At 41.3% G+C, this 19,977-nt stretch overlaps 1 protein-coding gene across 1 annotated transcript; it reads right to left on the bottom strand.

Annotated features, from left to right (window-relative positions):
- Nucleotides 1-7,550: 7,550 nt before the first annotated feature.
- Nucleotides 7,551-16,107, bottom strand: rab38b (RAB38b, member of RAS oncogene family). The gene is made up of 3 exons (XM_063013611.1): nt 15,909-16,107; nt 10,818-11,098; nt 7,551-7,703 (listed from the first exon to the last, which is right to left on the bottom strand). Exons 1-3 carry the CDS (start codon nt 16,105-16,107, stop codon nt 7,551-7,553), a joined length of 633 nt encoding a protein of 210 aa, XP_062869681.1.
- Nucleotides 16,108-19,977: the final 3,870 nt, after the last annotated feature.

Here is a 19,977-nt window from a genome sequence, read left to right as displayed (position 1 = left end):
GTGTCTGTGGCAGAATGAGGCCACCACACTTACTCACGTTCACAGCACTGGAATGTTTATGAGTATTTGTGCGTCTCTCTAGATGCACGTCGCTGAATATTCATTACCTGGCGGCTTAATTATAGCGAGCTTTGCATAGTCCCTGTAATAACTATTAAATCCTGATCCGTGTTGGCCATTTTACTGCGTTTATATGTGAGGGAAACGGACCGTGGACTTAATTAGAAGAACACCTGCGTGTGAACGTAATCTGTGGATTAATTGTAATCACATTTATTATCATGTAATTCCACCCTGATGCGCTTGATTCTTCTTAGGGCGCATTCACATGAGAAGCGGCAACACTGCTTTCTGTTTGCTATGGAGTGTTAGCGGTGACGTAGACCTTTTCAAAGCTCCTCCAATGAGACGAACTGTTTGATATGAGGCGTTACAAGCGAACAAAGCTTAACGTGACTTATTGTACTAAAACAGTGAATGAGGAATTTCATTAGTGGAGGAACTTATGATCAGTAATAATAAAGAGAAGTTTAGTGCTACGGTCTCCTTTTTTATTTTTTTTAATGCATTTTTCTCCCCTCTTTAGAGCGTCCGATTGCGTCATGCTTCCTCTCCACCAATGCCGATCCCCGCTCTGATTGAGGAGAACGAAGCTAACCCACGCCCCCTCCGACACGTGGGCAGCAGCCGTATGCATCTTATCACCTACACTTTGACGAGTGCAGTGCAGCTCAGCACTGTGTACGGAGAGACACACCCTGAGAGCACTTTTTTCTCATCTCTGTGCAGGCGCCATCAATCAGCCAGCAGAGGTCGTAATTGCACCAGTCATGGGAGAGAGACCCCATCCGGCTTAGTCCCGCCCATATCTGAACAACAGGCCAATCGTTGTTCATGTGGCCGCTCAGCCTTAGACGGCAGACAGAGCTGAGATTCGATACGATGTATTTGAGATCCCAGCTCTGGTTCCAGCGTGTGTTCTTACCGCTGCGCCACCTGAGCAGCTCCTGTCTCCTTCTTTTACTACAGTAAGCCACGTTAAGCTTTATTTTGAACCAGAAGCGTTTTAGACTCTGGGAGAAGCTGATTCTGATTCTCACAGTTTCTCAGAAGTTCGAGCTGTAACACAAGTTTAAAAGTGAAACAGGGAGGAAAATCCAGATAAACACAGATACATGTGGAGCTGTTACACTGGATCTGACGATTATTCCACACAAATGCTGATTCAGCTCATAGCTGCACCGCTCAAGACAATGGTAAATTGTAAACTACGCTTGCCCACTACTGTTTGGATCCAGGGTTCGAATCCCCAGGGGAAGGTTAATAGATGAAAAGCTTTGTGAAATGCAAGAATATCTCTTAAATGTGGTCATGAGCTGGAGATATAATAGTAAACCTGCAGCAGGCCGTTTGTCACGCCATTGTTCCAGTCGTAGACACTGGAGTCGCCGAGACTGGAAGGATCTCATTGACGACCGTGACTCACCGTTAGGAGCAATACGGGGCTTTATTCTGAGTCATGACTCTGCCATTGTGTCCATAAAACAAACCGCTCTCTCTCTCCCCATGTTTCGCTCTCGCCTACAGGAGAGTGTTATAAAATCCCACTGGGGTATTTTAGAAAAGGTAAAATGTCAACTTACCTGGCTAGGCTGGATGGATGACTGACCACTCGGTGCTTGTGTGTTTCAGCCGGATGGATGACTGACCACTCGGTGCTTGTGTGTTTCTGGCTAAGCCGGTAATAGCTGTTAAATGCCAGACTTCCAGAGGATTTCATTCCCAATGTGGATGTAAAGCTTGTTTGACTGTGGACACTGTCACCCATGTTCCAGCTGCTTTTTTGGTTGGGTAGGGGTGGGGGGAAAGAACTGAAACATCAACTGTGGCTTTCTTGACCAACTTCAGTGCCCAGCTATACCAACGCTCTTTTGGCTGAACAGGCACAAATTCCCACAGTCTTGTGAGAAGCATACTACATACTGCACACCACATACTTCATACTACATACTACACTCAGTATATACTACATACTGTATACTGCATGCTAAATACTGCATACTATGTACTGCACTCAGTATATACTACATACTGTATACTGCATGCTACATACTGCATACTACATACTGCATTCAGTACATACTACATACTGCATACTACATACTGCACTCAGTACATACTACATACTGAATACTACATACTGCACTCAGTACATACTACATACTACATACTACACTCAGTACATACTACATACTGCATACTACATACTGCATACTGCACTCGGTATATACTACATGTTGCATACTGTATACTACATACTGCATAGTGCACTCAGTATATACTACATACTGTATACTGCATGCTACATACTGCATACTACATACTGCACTCAGTACATGCTACATACTGAATACTACATACTGCACTCAGTACATACTACATACTGCATACTACACTCAGTATATACTACATACTGTATACTGCATGCTACATACTGCATACTACATACTGCATACTGCACTCAGTATATACTACATGTTGCATACTGTATACTACATACTGCATAGTGCACTCAGTATATACTACATACTGTATACTGCATGCTACATACTGCATACTACATACTACACTCAGTACATACTACATACTGCATACTGCACTCAGTACATACTACATACTGCATACTGCACTCAGTATATACTACATACTGTATACTGCATGCTACATACTGCATACTACATACTACACTCAGTACATACTACATACTGCATACTACATACTGCATACTGCACTCAGTATATACTACATATTGCATACTATATACTACATATTGCATACTATATACTACATACTGCATACTGCACTCAGTATATACTACATATTGCATACTATATACATACTGCATACTGCACTCAGTATATACTACATATTGCATACTATATACTACATACTGCATAGTGCACTCAGTATATACTGCATACTACATACTTTATAGTGCTTTATACTTTATAGTGCATACTACACTCAGTTTATACTACATATACTACATACATGTCCAGCAAGCTCATGGTCAGGTGTCCAAATACTTTTGGCCATCAGTGTGTTTTGAATAAATGTTCTGATTAGACTGGAAGTATTTTTAACTAACAAACAAAAGCGAGGCAGAAAGAAATAACACAGACTGCTACATTTAAATATAATTAGCATTGAAATTGGGGTGAGAAGGTGTGTGTGTGTGTGTGTGTTAATGATAGCAAGTATTTCTGTGCCTCTATATTTGTGTATGTTGTAAGGACTGAGTGTAGGTGGATGTGTTCAATTATGTCTGTGTCCATGAGTGTGAGCTTGTGTGTTTTTCTCTCTGTGTGTGTGTGTGTGTGTGTGTGTGTGTGTGTGTGTGTGTGTGTGTGTGTGTGTGGCAGGCAGTGTGAGTGTTACTGTGTGGGTGATACTCTCTGTAAAAAGCTCATTTTAAATGCTCACAGAGCTGGAGCTAAAGAGTGGAGCTAAAGAGTCCATGCAGGTGTTTTCTAAATATATCAGAAGTTTAGCAGGTTCCTCCCGTGTTTACATGTTTTTCCTCCAGGTTTTCCAGTTTCTCAAATTGCCTCTAGGTGTGAGTGTGTGAGCGTGTTTTTACCTCCTACGGACTCCTGCCTTGAACCCAGTGTTTCCAGGTATCACTGACCATGACAAAGATAAAGCAGTTAGTTAGAAAGAATGACTGCAATGATCAAACCCAGGTTTTAAGGATCCTGGGGCTTTTTGGGACACCCACACCACTCTTAGCGTAATAGAGTCTTAGCGTAATAGAGTCTAGGTTGCATTTGTTGATGCAGTGGCGCACTGTGTTATGTGACGTGGTTTTTCTGAAGTTCTGGTCAGAACATGTGGTTATATCACAGTTTATCACAGTAGCAGGATGATTTCTCGATTGCTGCAAACTACATGCAGTATACAGTATGTAGTATAAACTGAGTGCAGTATGTAGTATGCAGTATGTAGTGTGCAGCATACAGTATGTAGTATAAACTGAGTGCAGTATGTAGTATGCAGTATGTAGTGTGCAGTATACAGTATGTAGTATATACTGAGTGCAGTATGTAGTATGCAGTATGCAGTATGTAGTGTGCACTATACAGTATGTAGTATAAACTGAGTGCAGTATGTAGTATGCAGTATGTAGTGTGCAGTATACAGTATGTAGTATATACTGAGTGCAGTATGTAGTATGCAGTATGTAGTGCGCAGTATACAGTATGTAGTATAGTATACTGAGTGCAGTATACAGTATGTAGTATGTAGTATGCAGTATGTAGTGTGCAGTATACAGTATGTAGTATATACTGAGTGCAGTATGTAGTATACTGTATTCAGTATGTAGTATACAGTATGTTGTATGCAGTATACAGTATGTAGTATGCAGGATGTAGTATATACTGAGTGCAGTATGTAGTATACAGTATGCAGTATGTAGTATGCAGTATACAGTATGCATTTAAAAAAAACACATGGTATTAAAATATAGTGACCCCTATGAGATCTTTTTAGCGTTACAGTACTGTGACAGTATATTGTCTAAGCAATGGAGGGTTGAGGGCCTTGCTCAAGGGCCCAACAGCGGTAACCTGGCAGTGGTGGGGTTTGAACCAGCGACATTCTGCTTACTTGTCCAGTACCTTACAACTGCCCCTACAACAGGACTACAGGACTAGTGATCAGAAGGTTGCTGATTCAACCCCCACCAGTGGCACCGACCTCGATTGCTTGGATTGTATTTAGTAACGTTTGTAAGTTGCTTTGGATAAAACCGTCTGCTAAACAATGTAAATGTAATTGAGAGTGTAGATTTTTTATATATACTGTATTTTCCCTCTCGTCTTCTGCAGCGATGCTTCGTTACAAGCTCCGTCTCTCTTAAATGAGACTCATCTGACCTGCAGCATGTGTGTTTATCAGCAGCCTGTGGAGAAATAGACCAGATTCAGATTTGTGCCCGTCACAGTCGATGTGACTCGTTCTACCACACGAGTGCTTTTATTCTCTCACGTGGTTTAAATCTCAGTCCTGCAGATTCAATCTTTTATTATTATTATTTTGTATCTTTGAGCTACTAATGAATCCAAGGACAGAAACATGTACGGACGTGCTGGATATTGATAATGCCGATAGAAGCTCATTTCTGTCTACATCTGTGCTCAGCAGTTGTCATGGTAATACCATGGTTGTTATGTTTCTCTAACAGTCCCCGCTCGTCTTGCAAGGCCTTTGAAAAAACCACCGAACTGCATCTTTATCGACCTTGCTTTTTATTACTACAACATGAAGTAATAAAGAAGCACCTCGTAGTTCTACAATTACTGACTGTAGTCCATCTGTTTCTCTGCATGCTTTGTTACCCCCTTTCATGTTGTTCTACAATGGTCAGGACCCCCACAGGACCACCACAGAGCAGGTAATATTTAGGTGGTGGATCATTCTCAGCGCTGCAGTGACACTGACATGGTGGTGGTGTGTTAGTGTGTGTTGTGCTGGTATGAGTGGATCAGACACAGCAGCGCTGATGGAGTTTTTAAACACCTCACTGTCCCTGCTGGACTGAGAATAGTCCACCAAGAATAGTGGGCAGCGTCCTGTGACCACTGATGAAGGTCTAGAAGATGACCAACTCAAACAGCAGCAATAGATGAGCGCTCGTCTCTGACTTTACATCTACAAGGTGGACCGACTAGGTAGGAGTGTCTAATAGAGTGGACAGTGAGTGGACACGGTATTTAAAAACTCCAGCAGTGCTGCTGTGTCTGATTCACTCATACCTATGATCCACCACCTAAATAATACCTGCTCTGTGGGGGTCCTGATCATTAAAGAACAGGGTGAAAGCAGGTTGAAAAAGTATGTAGAGAAACAGATGGACTACAGTCAGTAATTGTAGAACTACAAAGAGCTTCTATATGGTAAGTGGAGCTGATAAAATGGACAGTGAGTGTAGAAACAAGGAGGTGGTTGTAATGTTATGGCTGATAGTGTATAAACGTTTCCTTTTTTTTCAAATGAATGCAAATGAATAAACAATCTATAATCCAAGTACAGACTATATTATACATTATTATCACAGCTTGTACCACACATCACAATGACTGTTGTGTTTGCCGTTAAAAACTCTTCCACAGTACCGGGGATGATGTGATTCCCAGTTACGTAATACCCAGGATTACCTCCCACATGTACACCGAGCTCTGCTCTCGCACAGGAACTCAGAACTCACTCAGAACTCGAATCAATATCCGTGTTAAAAGAAATAATAAAATAAAAGTGCTGAAGAGAGTGTTCATGGGAAATTTATATAATGACAGTGAGTCAGAGCGTAAATCAGTGTGAAGTGTGGGGAAGAAGTTGAGAAACAGGAACAGACGAAGATACAACAATAGATGGAATAAAGAGTTTATATGTACAAGTACAGATTCATACATAAAAAATGTACATTTATTTAAAAAAGAAAAAAAGCTTTTAATGCATTTAATACAAATTATATTTCCTGAATGATTGTTGGACATTTTAGCATCCATCAAAAGGCTCAGACCAAAAGAGATGAATCTTTGTGTATCTGAATCAAAACTCTCATTCAGTGTACATGAACATGTGAACGGGCTCATAAATACACAAAAACTGGACAAAAGTGGACATAAATACACCATAGGGCCAAAAGTTTTAGGACACACTTTCTAATATTTAAATTCATGTATTTCAGCCACTAACCAGTGAAACAGATCAATTATTTAAAGGAAATTCTGAGCTCGCGACTTTGCATCAACAGTTTAGGGAAGGCTCCTTCCTGTTTCAGCAAAGTTCACAAAGCTCGAGCCCCGGCCTCAACCCCACTGAACAGCTCTGGGATGAACCGGAACAACAGCTGAGGCTTTCTTGACCCTCAGTTCCCACAGACATACTCGAGTGGCTGTAGTGGTCACTCTATTTTAATACTGTTTGTTTTTCAGATTGGATTTCCAACAAGATAATTATCAGGTGTCCAAATACTTTTGGCCGTATAGTTTATGTAACTGGGCGGCAAGAAGGTCCTGGGTTCGATGCCCAAGCGGGGCGGTCCGGGTCCTTTCTGTGCAGAGTTTGCATATTCTCCCCGTGTCTGCGTGGGTTTCCTCCGGGAGCTCCGGTTTCCTCCCACAGTCCAAAAACATGCAGTCAGGTTAATTGGAGACACTGAATTGTCCTATAGGTGAATGTGTGTGTGTGTGTGTCTATGTGTGTGTGCCCTGTGATGAACTGGCGCCCCGTCCAGGGTGTTACTGTGTGCTTTGCGCACATTAAAAAGCTCGGATAGGCTCCTAATTGGATAAGTGGTTAAGAAAGTGAGTGAGAGAGTAAGTTTCATGACTGGACATCATTTTGTCTCAATCACACACACACACACACACACACACACATTTCTGCTGTCCTGCTGGGGTCTCTTAAGAGGTGCATGCCACAGACTCTCTCCGTCCTGCAGCTCTTCTTGTCAGCCGGGTCCTTTCTCGCCCGTTTGCCGTCCGTTAGGATTTAAAACACCCGGAGCAGCTCATGTCTTTTGTTGGAGACTCCTGGGGTGAGATGGTGTCGGGAACCACCGATTTGAGGATGTCGATCTCGCTGGCGATGATGTGCTTGACCAGGAAGTTTGCAGCTTCGTTGATGTTGATGTTTTCCTGTAACGGCGAGAGAGATTTTCTGTCTGTCTGTAAACACATTACTCAACAAGATCTTCCACATCGACATCGCTAAGAACATTTGAACTTATGATGTGTGGAGCATTAAATCAGGGGTTCGTCCAGTTCATTGCACTGGTCATAAAAAGGGTAATTCTAAAAATCTGAACTGGCTGTAGTAGTTTGTTTTTCAGATTGGATGTCCAACAAGCTCATGATCAGGTGTCCAAATACTTTTGGCCGTATAGTTTATGTAAATGGTCATCATTTTGTCTCAATCACACACACATACACTGATGAGGCTTAACATTATGACCACCTCTCCTAATATTGTGTTGGTCCCCACTCATAAATCTAATGAATTAGTAATTGAATGTAAACCTAGAACATCCAGCGACGGTGCGGAGCTTCATGTTCTGTCTCAAATATCAAAATACTCGCCCTTCTGTGCCCACAGAATCCGTTGTTAGTTTTCCAGACTCAGTTACCCGAGTCATGTTTTTAGCTGCTTTAGACTTCCACATCTTGGACGTTTTGACTAAGCAATTGCTAACTGAATTGCCGTAGGATTGCTAGGACCGGCTCATAGTGCAGATTAACCAGTAAACATGAGGCACTTGAATGCTAAGCGAATGAAAAACGTTACATTTGGAATTTCACTGCTAATTGTTTACTACAATCCTCGTTTCAGGGTTCGTAAATTAGGTAAAGCCTTAATGATAAGACGTCTAGATAGATGGATATGATGCTCCAATTAATGCTGCCTTATTATTCAGCTTTTGAACCTCATGTTGTTTACATTCAGGAAAGCCTTTTTCCTCTTTGGCCCAAGAACACAACGTCCATTATTTAAAAAAGAAAGGCATTTTTAGTTGGTGTTGATATATGGCTTAATAACTAAATGCATAAAGCACTTGTACAAGCAGCAATGAATAAATGTTAAGTGTATTATACACCGAGCAGGTATAATATTATGAGCACTGACAGGTGGAGTGAATAACACTGATTATCTCTTCATCATGGCTCCTGTTAGTGGGGGGGATATATTAGGCAGCAAGTGAACATTTTATCCTCAAAGTTGATGTTAGAAGCAGGAAAAATGGGCGAGCGTGAGGATCTGAGCGAGTTTGACAAGGGCCAAATTGTGATGGCTAGATGACTGGGTCAGAGCATCTCCAAAACTGCAGTTCTTGTGGGGTGTTTCCGGTCTGCAGTGGTCCAAGGAGGGAACAGTGGAACAGTGGTAAATTGGCGACAGGGTCATGGGCGGCCAAGGCTCATCGATGCACGTGGAGAGCGAAGGCTGGATTGTTGAAGAAGTTAATGCTGGTTCTGATAGAACGTTGTCAGAATACACAGAGCATCACAGTTTGCTGCATATGGGGCTGCAAAAGGAGGACTAACACAGTCTACATACTTTTGGTCACGGAGAGTAAATAATTAGGTCTGCAATTGGAGTCACAAGCAGCAGAATACCAGTCGAAATGAGTTACAACAACATCTTAATGTCTAGACAGAATCCAGTGGAGTTGTACCTAAAAAATTTGCTATTTCAGTTATTTAAATTTGGTTTTATTTTGGCAAAGTGGATATAAAAACGTCCTTTAATCTCAGCTCATTTACAACTAGGTCAGGGATTTATCCTAAATTATTAATAACCATCAGACAGAACTGGGAAAATCTTAATTTCAGGCACTTCTAGGAATGTAAAACTGAAATAAGCAAATAAATAAATAAATGAATCTTTTTAGAATGTCTTCATTAGGTTGAATTAGATAAATCTTAAATAGCCCTGGACTTCCTGTTCTCCCTAAGTAGCGGCTCAGTGTGACTGTCAGGTGTAATTAGCAGTTCAGTATTCATGAGCTTTAATTACAGATCTCCTGTTTCATGGTTCCTCCTGATCTGATGCTTCCAGCCACCTAATGATTTTTATGGTACCGGTTAACAGTCAGGGTCTACAGTAAATCTGTGGATCTCACCCTTTACCTTAGGAATGAGTATTATATACATTTTTATGATTGGTGGGTCGTGGTGGGTCTGGTTCCCCCAGAAGCTGGGACAGGGCACCAATCCATTGTCTCTGACTTTACATCTACAAGGTGGACCAACTAGGTAGGAGTGTCTAATAGAGTGGACAGAGAGTGGACATGGTATTTAAAAACTCCAGCAGCGCTGCTGTGTCTGATCCACTCATACCAGCACAACACACACTATCACACCACCACCATGTCAGTCAGTGTCACTGCAGTGCTGAGAATGATCCACCACCTAAATAATACCTGCTCTGTGGTGGTCCTGTGGGGGTCGTGACCATTGAAGAACAGGGTGAAAGGGGGTTAAAAAGGTAAGCAGAGAAACAGATGGACTACAGTCAGTAATTGGAGCTGATAAAATGGACAGTGAGTGTAGAAACAAGGAGGTGGTTTTAATGTTATGGCTGATAAGTATATTGTCTAAGCAATTGAGGATTAAGGGCCTTGCTCAAGGGAGTAACAGTGACAAGCTGGCAGTGGTGGGGCTTGAACCAGCGACCTTTCAATTACTACTCCAGTATCTTAACCACTAGGCCCTACAACTGCTGCCGCTCAGCTGGCTGACAGAACCTGCTGAGATTCGAACCTGGATCTCAGAGGTGGTCTAGTGTATTATGGAATCACCACACTTTCTGGCTTACATTAAAAATATATATTGTAATTCATTGCATATTTTTTTTCCAGATCAAGTAGCGTAAAAATATGGCATCACTTTGTAATTTGCAAGTCTGAAAATGCAAATCATTCTGCACTTAAAAGGGAAGTGATTACAGACCCTAACTAGCCGCTGGACTCGGCTAATTAAAAGAACACACGGCTTTAACAAGTGAGCCGTGGACTGAAATGACGGAACGGATTATACAACTCCTTGGTGGGGAAAAAATGATGCTTTTTTTAATCTAAATAAGAAGGTGAACATACGGGCAGAGCCAGTACAAGGATAGAGAGCTCAAACCAGCATGATTTAAAATGAGAAAATATATAACAAAGTAAATGAGGGAAACAGGACTCGGTGTTTGTAAATAAACGTCTTCTGCATTAATACAGCGTAGAGTTTAACACTAGCTGCACAACTTACCTTCGCTGATGTCTCAAACCATCCCACAAATCCGTTTTCTTGGCAGAACTGGTCCATCTTGATGCCGTTATTGACCAGAACGTCTCTGCTTTGGTCACACTTGTTGGCCAAGAGCACGGTGGCGATGCTGTTGCCGTTGGCGAGCGTCAACTTGGAGTCCAGGTCCTCCTTCCACTTGGTGACCGCTTCAAACGTTGCGGGTCTGGTGACGTCGAACACGATGAAGGCCCCCATGGCCTCTCGGTAGTAAACCCGCGTCATGTTCCCGAAACGCTCCTGGCCTTCATCAGTGACGGCGTCAGCAAGCAAAAGAATAAATATAGAACAAGAGAATTAATTTAATAAGTAAAGGTTACGTGAGTTCACACTGATTACAACTAGACTTGAATGGAATTTCACTATAAAACTCGATGTCAGACGTCATGTATATATACAGGGGTTGGACAAAATAACTGAAACACCTGTCATTTTAGTGTGGGAGGTTTCATGGCTAAATTGGACCAGTCTGGTGGCCAATCTTTATTAATTGCACATTGCACCAGTAAGAGCAGAGTGTGAAGGTTCAATTAGCAGGGTAAGAGCACAGTTTTGCTCAAAATATTGCAATGCACACAACATTATGGGTGACATACCAGAGTTCAAAAGAGGACAAATTGTTGGTGCACGTCTTGCTGGCGCATCTGTGACCAAGACAGCAAGTCTTTGTGATGTATCAAGAGCCACGGTATCCAGGGTAATGTCAGCATACCACCAAGAAGGACAAACCACATCCAACAGGATTAACTGTGGACACAAGAGGAAGCTGTCTGAAAGGGATGTTCGGGTGCTAACCCGGATTGTATCCAAAAAACATAAAACCACGGCTGCCCAAATCACGGCAGAATTAAATGTGCACCTCAACTCTCCTGTTTCCACCAGAACTGTCCGTCGGGAGCTCCACAGGGTCAATATACACGGCCGGGCTGCTATAGCCAAACCTTTGGTCACTCGTGCCAATGCCAAAACGTCGGTTTCAATGGTGCAAGGAGCGCAAATCTTGGGCTGTGGACAATGTGAAACATGTATTGTTCTCTGATGAGTCCACCTTTACTGTTTTCCCCACATCCGGGAGAGTTACGGTGTGGAGAAGCCCCAAAGAAGCGTACCACCCAGACTGTTGCATGCCCAGACTGAAGCATGGGGGTGGATCAGTGATGGTTTGGGCTGCCATATCATGGCATTCCCTTGGCCCAATACTTGTGCTAGATGGGCGCGTCACTGCCAAGGACTACCGAACCATTCTGGAGGACCATGTGCATCCAATGGCGGTGCCGTGTATCAGGATGACAATGCACCAATACACACAGCAAGACTGGTGAAAGATTGGTTTGATGAACATGAAAGTGAAGTTGAACATCTCCCATGGCCTGCACAGTCACCAGATCTAAATATTATTGAGCCACTTTGGGGTGTTTTGGAGAAGCGAGTCAGGAAACGTTTTCCTCCACCAGCATCACGTAGTGACCTGGCCACTATCCTGCAAGAAGAATGGCTTAAAATCCCTCTGACCACTGTGCAGGACTTGTATATGTCATTTCCAAGACGAATTGACGCTGTATTGGCCGCAAAAGGAGGCCCTACACCATACTAATAAATTATTGTGGTCTAAAACCAGGTGTTTCAGTTATTTTGTCCAACCCCTGTATGTATATATATAATGCATTTTCTCCCAATTATAGTGTAGTCAATTTGTCTTCCGCTGCTGGTGGATCCCTGATTACAGTCGAGGAGGGTATATTGCTGCTCACGCCTCCTCCGACCCGCACGCAGCCCTTAACGGAACCCTTTTCCACCCATGCACTCTGCACAGACGCCTCTATCCGCCAATCAGGGTCCTTACACAGCGTTTGAAGACCCCACCCACATATTCCGGTCATCCCTCCCTGCAGGCACTGCCAATTAGGCCCGCTAGATGGCACCCAGCCAACCGGTGGGTTCAGAATCTCTGTGCTGACCTAGTTTTTAATGTTTTGAAATGGAAAACGGTGCTATATGCAGCACTGTGAAAAAGTATTTGCCCCTCGCCTGATTTCTTCTCAAAGAAGCTTTAAGGGGAAGAAGATTTTCATGTGATGATGATGTGAGAGCAGCGGCGCATCAGTGGCTCAACTGAAAACATTTTTTGTTGACAGCATTAAAAAGTTACGATGCTGGGACTATGTAGAAAAGTAATGTACTGTACTTTGTTTTTAAAATTGTTAATAAATGAAGTTTAAAAAGTGTGGAAACTTTTTGAAGAACCCTCGTAGAATATAGAGGAAATTAGAATTTAGAGCAGTGTGTTGAGTATTTGTTTATTTATTGATTTATTTAATTATTATCTCTTGCTGTAAATCTATAATTTGGAAATAGTTACTCCAAATACAGTGGCATTTTAGAAATGTTTAAGAGGACATGAACTATTCAGTCTTTATGCTCTACACAAAGCAATGAATCCTCCTTCGACTAATAATCGTCCTTATGATGCTTTATCATGAATATTTTCTGCTTTTGGACTATAAGTGTCGAATCTAAAGCTCAGCACTGGAAGCACTTTTCTCTCGGTTTAGTTTGGACTGATTTCATCCACAATGACTCCCATGTGATCTACCTCCAAATCTTACTCACATGAGAGCGGCACTCATATGATTCCACGCATACCTTCCATGTGCTGAAACGAGAGGGAATGTGTGTGCTGGAAGGCTGTGGTGAACAGCACATGAGCCCGGATCAGGATTATTAAAATAGTCTTCTGTAGGAGGCAGATTTGGCTAATCTATTTCTACACGCCGAGCCGAGCTGCTCTTTATTGCTGTGTATAAGTGAGCCGGCCTACACGGCAAAATCCCCTGAGCTGAATGAACTCTAAGTGTTTATTAGGTTCCAATTTGACTTACATAAGCGATGCTGGTGTGTGTTCAACACTGGGATTTCTGCTGTGTAAGTTAACGTGTTTAGGCTTTTTTTATAAAAAGCGCATTTATGATAAAACAGCAGGTTTTGTTTGTGGGTTAATAAGAAATTACGCATCCAATGATTCCGTCCAATTCCATTTTTCATTATTTACTTCAAATGAGGTTTAATTATATTCTTATGTATATATGTAAGACATTTTTCTATAACACCTTCTATATGTGAATGTAACAATGAATGTTTAGTAAATAAACCATATGTTACACATTTTTGCCCTCTAAAGGCTAAAAATGTCAGCTGATGCGACCATCCAACCCTATACTTATATAAAATATAAAATGTATAAACAAATTTTATAATTTATTTATAAATTTTTCTATTTTATTTATGCATTTTCTCCCATTTTCTTCCAATTTATCATAGTCAATTTGTCTTCCACTGCTGGTGGATCCCTAATTGCAGTTGAGGTGGGTATATTGCTGCTCACGCCTCCTCCAACCTGCGCGCAGCCCTTAGCGGAACCTTTTTTCACCCATGCACGCTGCACAGGCGCATCTATCTGCTAATCAGGGCTCTTACACACCGTCACACCACATAGTCCGGTCATCCCGCCCTGCAGGCACTGCCAATTATGCCCGCTAGATGGCGCCCAGCCGACCGGTGGCAACACCGAGTTTCGAACCGAGAATTTCAGAATCACTGCGCTGGTGTGCTAGTGGAATATCCCGCTGCGCCACCTGGGCGCATAATTTATTTATTTAAATACTCCAGTAAATGTTTCATTGGTATTTTGATGCCCAGTGTGTGTGAAGAAAAACACCATTAAACCATCACCGACATCCAAATTCTCCCAACCACAGCAATAAATCCAGATTCAGCAGACAAGGTAATGGTTTGCTTTTTCAGTAAGTATTTAACTTTATTTATTTAGTTTTATAATATACTTTTAGTGAATATTGCCACTTTATATTTACACACATTTTCTGACTTTGTACTTATAAACAATTGTATGTATTTGAAGGCAATTTTTCAAAATGCAGAATTTATAAAAAAAATTCATGATTTTAATGCAACAAGTAATAATAAAGTATAAAAACACATTAAAATGTTTCTGTGCAAAGTCTAGCCATTAGGAGCTGCACTAGTCAGTGCGCTCTCAGTGCTGGTCCCAAGCCCAGATATAATCAGGAGGGTTGCACCATTAAGGGCATCCCGTGTCAAAACTGTGCCAACTAGCCAAGTGGTTAAGGTACTGAATTAGTAATTGAAAGGTCACTGGTTCAAGCACCATCAGTGCCAGGTTGTCACTGTTGGGCCCTTGAGCAAGGCCCTTAATCCTCAATTGCTTAGACAATACACTGTCACAACTGTAAGTCACTTTGGATAAAAGCGTCTGCTAAATGCTGAAAATGTGAATGTAAATCTGCTGTGACGACTCCAAAATACTGGAGTAAACAGCAAAAACAACTTTAAATCATTACATGTCTGCACAAGTGATCGCTGTCCAAGAGCCCCTCCATAAATATTGAAAAAAAACTTGTACAAGGTACAAGCCCAGGACATTAAAATAAAAAATACGTATGTAAAAACTTAGGTAATGTGATTATAAATTATAAGACCGTCATTATATAGTTTGATTCAATGGAAACTCAAAAAACGTAAGAATCTTTTCACATTTTCTGTGTGGTAAATGTGATTATTCTGTTTTAAATACAGTAAATATCTTAACATTTTATTCCATGAAATAAACATCGATACAATAAACATTCATTCATGCTTTCTGATAAAGGTCACAGTGGGTACTGAGCCTGACCAGGTGATTACTAATGCACCTACTCACCCACACATCAAAACAAACAGTCCATCTACTGGGATTGTTTTTTAAAAGGTGTGAGGAAACCCGTGTACCTCTAGGAAATCCACCTGTGCATAGAGAGAAAATGCCAAACCTCAGACTAATGTCTCAGGGTTCATTATGTAGGTTTGAACAGCGTGTGAGCAGTTTGGTATGCCTCCCTAAACATGACGGTAGGTGGACTGGCTTCTATAAACTGCCCATAGGTGTGTGTGTGTACAATGCCCTGCGATGGACTGGTAACCCGTTCATTAAGTGTAACTCTATGTTTAGTGAACTGAGCAGTCTGATTGGAGTTCACCTACCTGCGATGTCCCACAGCTGCAGCCGGACGGTCTCTGAGTCCCAGTTGAGGACCTTGAGAGCGAAGTCCACTCCTATCGTGGCTCTGTAGTTGGTGGAGAAGGTCTGATGGACGTAGCGCTTGATGATGCTGGTCTTACCCACTCCTAAATCTCCTATAACCAGGATCTTGTAGAGGTGTTCTTTCTGGTTGTTGTGCATGATGGTGGTGGTATTGTTTAGCAGGGTACAGAGGGGTGTAAGAGCAGTCCTGAGAGGTCACTGAGCTGTGTGAACACAGCAGCAGGAGCAGCGGTGGCGGCGGTGGGGCTGGACGGCCCGGGGCGGGGCGGGGCAGAGGGAAAACTTGTGACCGGCTTGTTTGAGACTCTCGTGGCCGTCACGTTTCCTTCTCCCTGCTGCAAATTAGCAAAAGTCAAACAGTGTGTGTGAGTGTGTGTGTGTGTGTGTGTGTGTGTTGGATGATTGCACAAGTTTTGGCAGTTAGTTATTAAACTTTCAGTAACATTTCAGCCCTCATTCATGCTTTTTCTTGTCACTGAGGGCTTAATTCACCATGACTGTGCAGTTGCAGGAATTCTAAGGCTGCCAAGACTTACACGTCCCTAAAAAAGTGTGTGAACTTTTGACCCTAAATGTTTAATCTCAGAGAAATGTACATTAACAACAGATAACAACATTAAAACCACCTCCTTGTTTCTACACTCACTGTCCATTTTATCAGCTCCACTTACCATATAGAAGCACTTTGAAGTTCTACAATTACTGACTGTAGTCAATCTGTTTCTCTGCATGCTTTGTTATCCCCTTTCATGCTGTTCTTCAATGGTCAGGACCCCCACAGGACCCCCACAGAGCAGGTATTATTTAGGTGGTGGATCATTCTCAGCACTGCAGTGACACTGACATGGTGGTGGTGTGTTAGTGTGTGTTGTGCTGGTATGAGTGGATCAGACACAGCAGCGCTGCTGGACTGAGAATAGTCCACCAACCAAAAATATCCAGCCACCAGCGCCCTGTGGGCAGCGTCCTGTGACCACTGATGACGGTCTTGAAGATGACCGACTCAAACAGCAGCAATAGATGAGCAATTGTCTCTGACTTTACATCTACAAGGTGGACCAGCTAGGTAGGAGTGTCTAATAGAGTGGACAGTGAGTGTACACGGTAGTTAAAAACTCCAGCAGCGCTGCTGTGTCTGATCCACTCATACCAGCACAACACACACTATCACACCACCACCATGTCAGTGTCACTGCAGTGCTGAGAATGATCCACCACCTAAATAATACCTGCTCTGTGGGGGTCCTGACCATTGAAGAACAGCATGAAAGCAGGTTAAAAAAGTATGCAGAGAAACAGATGGACTACAGTCAGTAATTGTAGAACTACAAAGTGCTTCTATATGGTAAGTGGAGCTGATAAAATAGAGAGTGTAGAAGCAAGGAGGTGGTTTTAATGTTGTGGCTGATCGTTGTGTGTGTGTGTGTGTGTGTGTGTGTGTGTGTGTGTGTGTGTGTGTGGGAGGTCAAACAATAAAAGGAGAACAGAAACTGCAGAAAAAACAAGCCGAGAGCATTTCATCTAAACCACATTACACTCGATTAAGCTTAGAAACGATTTAATAGCCAAGATTCCTGCAATCACGTCCATTTTTAATAACATTCATAACATTTTACACAACATAACGCATCATAAATAAACTCTGTGTAGCTCTACAGTATAAATAAATCCAGGAACCGATAGAAGTGCTTTTACAAGTTACATTCATCCGATTATCACAAAGCAATGATGTGTCACTAATCAACACAAATATAAAGTAAAAAATTTAAATAAAAGCATCACAATCGTAGCCGTTATCTACATTTTCTAAAAAAGGCGAAGAGCAAAAGATGCAAAAGACTTTTAGAAAATGTACAAAAGTTAAGACGAATAGATTCAGCTATCGGCAGTGTTCATGCACACGTTTACTCTCATTACTCTGATTTAATAAATATATTGCACATTATACATTCAGCTAAAAATCTTAGGAATCCGTTAGTAGAAAGAGAATCTCACAAAAAACCAAAACAGTTTGGTCCAAATAATGTCTAAAACACGCAGATTCAAAACAAGCTGGTAAATCTTTTAAAAATACCAGAATTCTGTATTAATTACTCATCAAATTTGGTCTGATCCTTATAGACGTCATAAAATAAGCCAAATCATTCAATAACACTAACAACATATCAACTAATGTAAATTTTATTTAATTTAATTATTGGAAAGGGTTACAAGTTGGAAGAAGTATGAAAAATTCTGGTATAAGGATGATGTTTAAAATGGACATTTTGACTGTTGTCTGTGTAAAAAAAATTAAATAAATAAAGCCAAACACTCTAAATGACATTTTTAAAAAGAACTTTAGGTGTAAACCACTTAAAAACTGGAAAAGCAGCAAAGCGAGTGCAAATGAAAATCTTTAACCCAAGTATTGCTCTTTCTTATTCTGCACATCAATCCTTAATACCTAAACCCATATACAGTGCTTTAAAAAAGTATTTATTTATTTAAGTTTTTACCAGTTGATCTGTTTTTATCAGATCAAAAATGACAAATTAAACTCCCTTCTTAGTAATTATTAGTAGTAATTAATTTAGTAGTTAATTTCTTAACTAACACAAAAAATGAGAATCAGGTGTTTTAAACATAGACATAATCTACAGCATCGATTGAAATACACTTCTAGATGTAAACATAAGGAAGCACAAACCTAAAAAAACAACTCTTATTGTCCATCTAAAAAGCATTTGACAAACCTTAGAGCTCAGTGCAGTGAAGAGGTTACGAAGCTAGAAAGATGAACACATCCCTCGGAAGCCTGGCAGGATGTGAAACTTTTCGGCTAGTATTTAAAAGATTTGTTTGTGGCATCAAAGTACCAATTCGTACCAGCCGCTCTTACTAATCTTGGCTGATGTGATAGGAAGATAAATTGGGCATAGGACAGAGGTCATGGACAGCAAACGTCCTTCCCAGTTTAAGTTTAATACTTGTGTGATATAAAAACAAAAGAAAACATATGTAGGCCTGATATTAACATTAATAAACATCTGTAGCCAGAATTCAAGACTGCTGTACAGCACCACAGCAATATTACATCTGGCAAAGTGTAGAAAAGCATCATATTGCTATATCATGAGCACGTTTATAATTAAATAACACATCTTTTATCCAAAGCAACTTACACAATGAGCAATTGAAAGTTAAGGGCCTTGCTCAGGGACCCAACAGTGGCAACTTGGTGGTGGCAGGGCTTAGTACCAGTCCAGTACCTTAACCACTGAGCTATCACCGGCCCTATCACTGTGCTATCGTATTTTGAAAGATTACTCGTTGGACGCTTGAGTGGCGCAGCTGTAAAAGCACGCTAACACACCAGAGCTCATAGAGACGGTGGATAATGGAGATTAGTACATAATTCTCCGTGCACGATACGTATCTCCATATAAACCCGTGTTACGCAGGTGAAAAGAAGTGGTCAGCTACTGCACACATGTCTGAGGAAGCGTGTGCTAGTTAGAGCTCTGGATACGACTAGATTGGGGTATTTACTGGAAAAAATAGATTTACTGGTTGTAACCGTGACTAGAGTTGGTTTAACCAGTTTCTAAACAAGTAAGGTAAATACAGTGAATCATTTTCTCTTATTATTTTTATATATTTAAGTAAATACAGATACAAACTGCAGGATATGACGGGTTGTGATCGTTACGTGAATGAAAGATTGGGAGATGATTGGGAGATGAATACTTTTTCAAAAGCACCGTAAACCATTTAAATACTTCATGAGTTACTTAAACGTAATATAATAGAAAACGTTGCAATTAGCACTAAAACGAGGCTTAAATAATGCTTAAGGAGCTATTCTACAGAACAAATCACGGTTAAAGCTTTGCAGAGAAAGCAGCATTGGTCCTGAACAGAATCTAGCAAAAGCACAGCTTTAGGAGCGACGGGTTAGAAATACAATGCCTTTAATATGTCACGTCACTGACATTGTTGGAATGTGGTCACTAGTTTGAACACAAC

The sequence above is a fragment of the Trichomycterus rosablanca genome, chromosome 18 (genome assembly GCF_030014385.1).
Source record: "Trichomycterus rosablanca isolate fTriRos1 chromosome 18, fTriRos1.hap1, whole genome shotgun sequence".
NCBI classification, from domain to species: domain Eukaryota; kingdom Metazoa; phylum Chordata; class Actinopteri; order Siluriformes; family Trichomycteridae; genus Trichomycterus; species Trichomycterus rosablanca.
The sequence above is the reverse complement of the archived record's forward strand: the minus strand, read 5'-3'. Positions and strand labels throughout refer to the sequence as shown.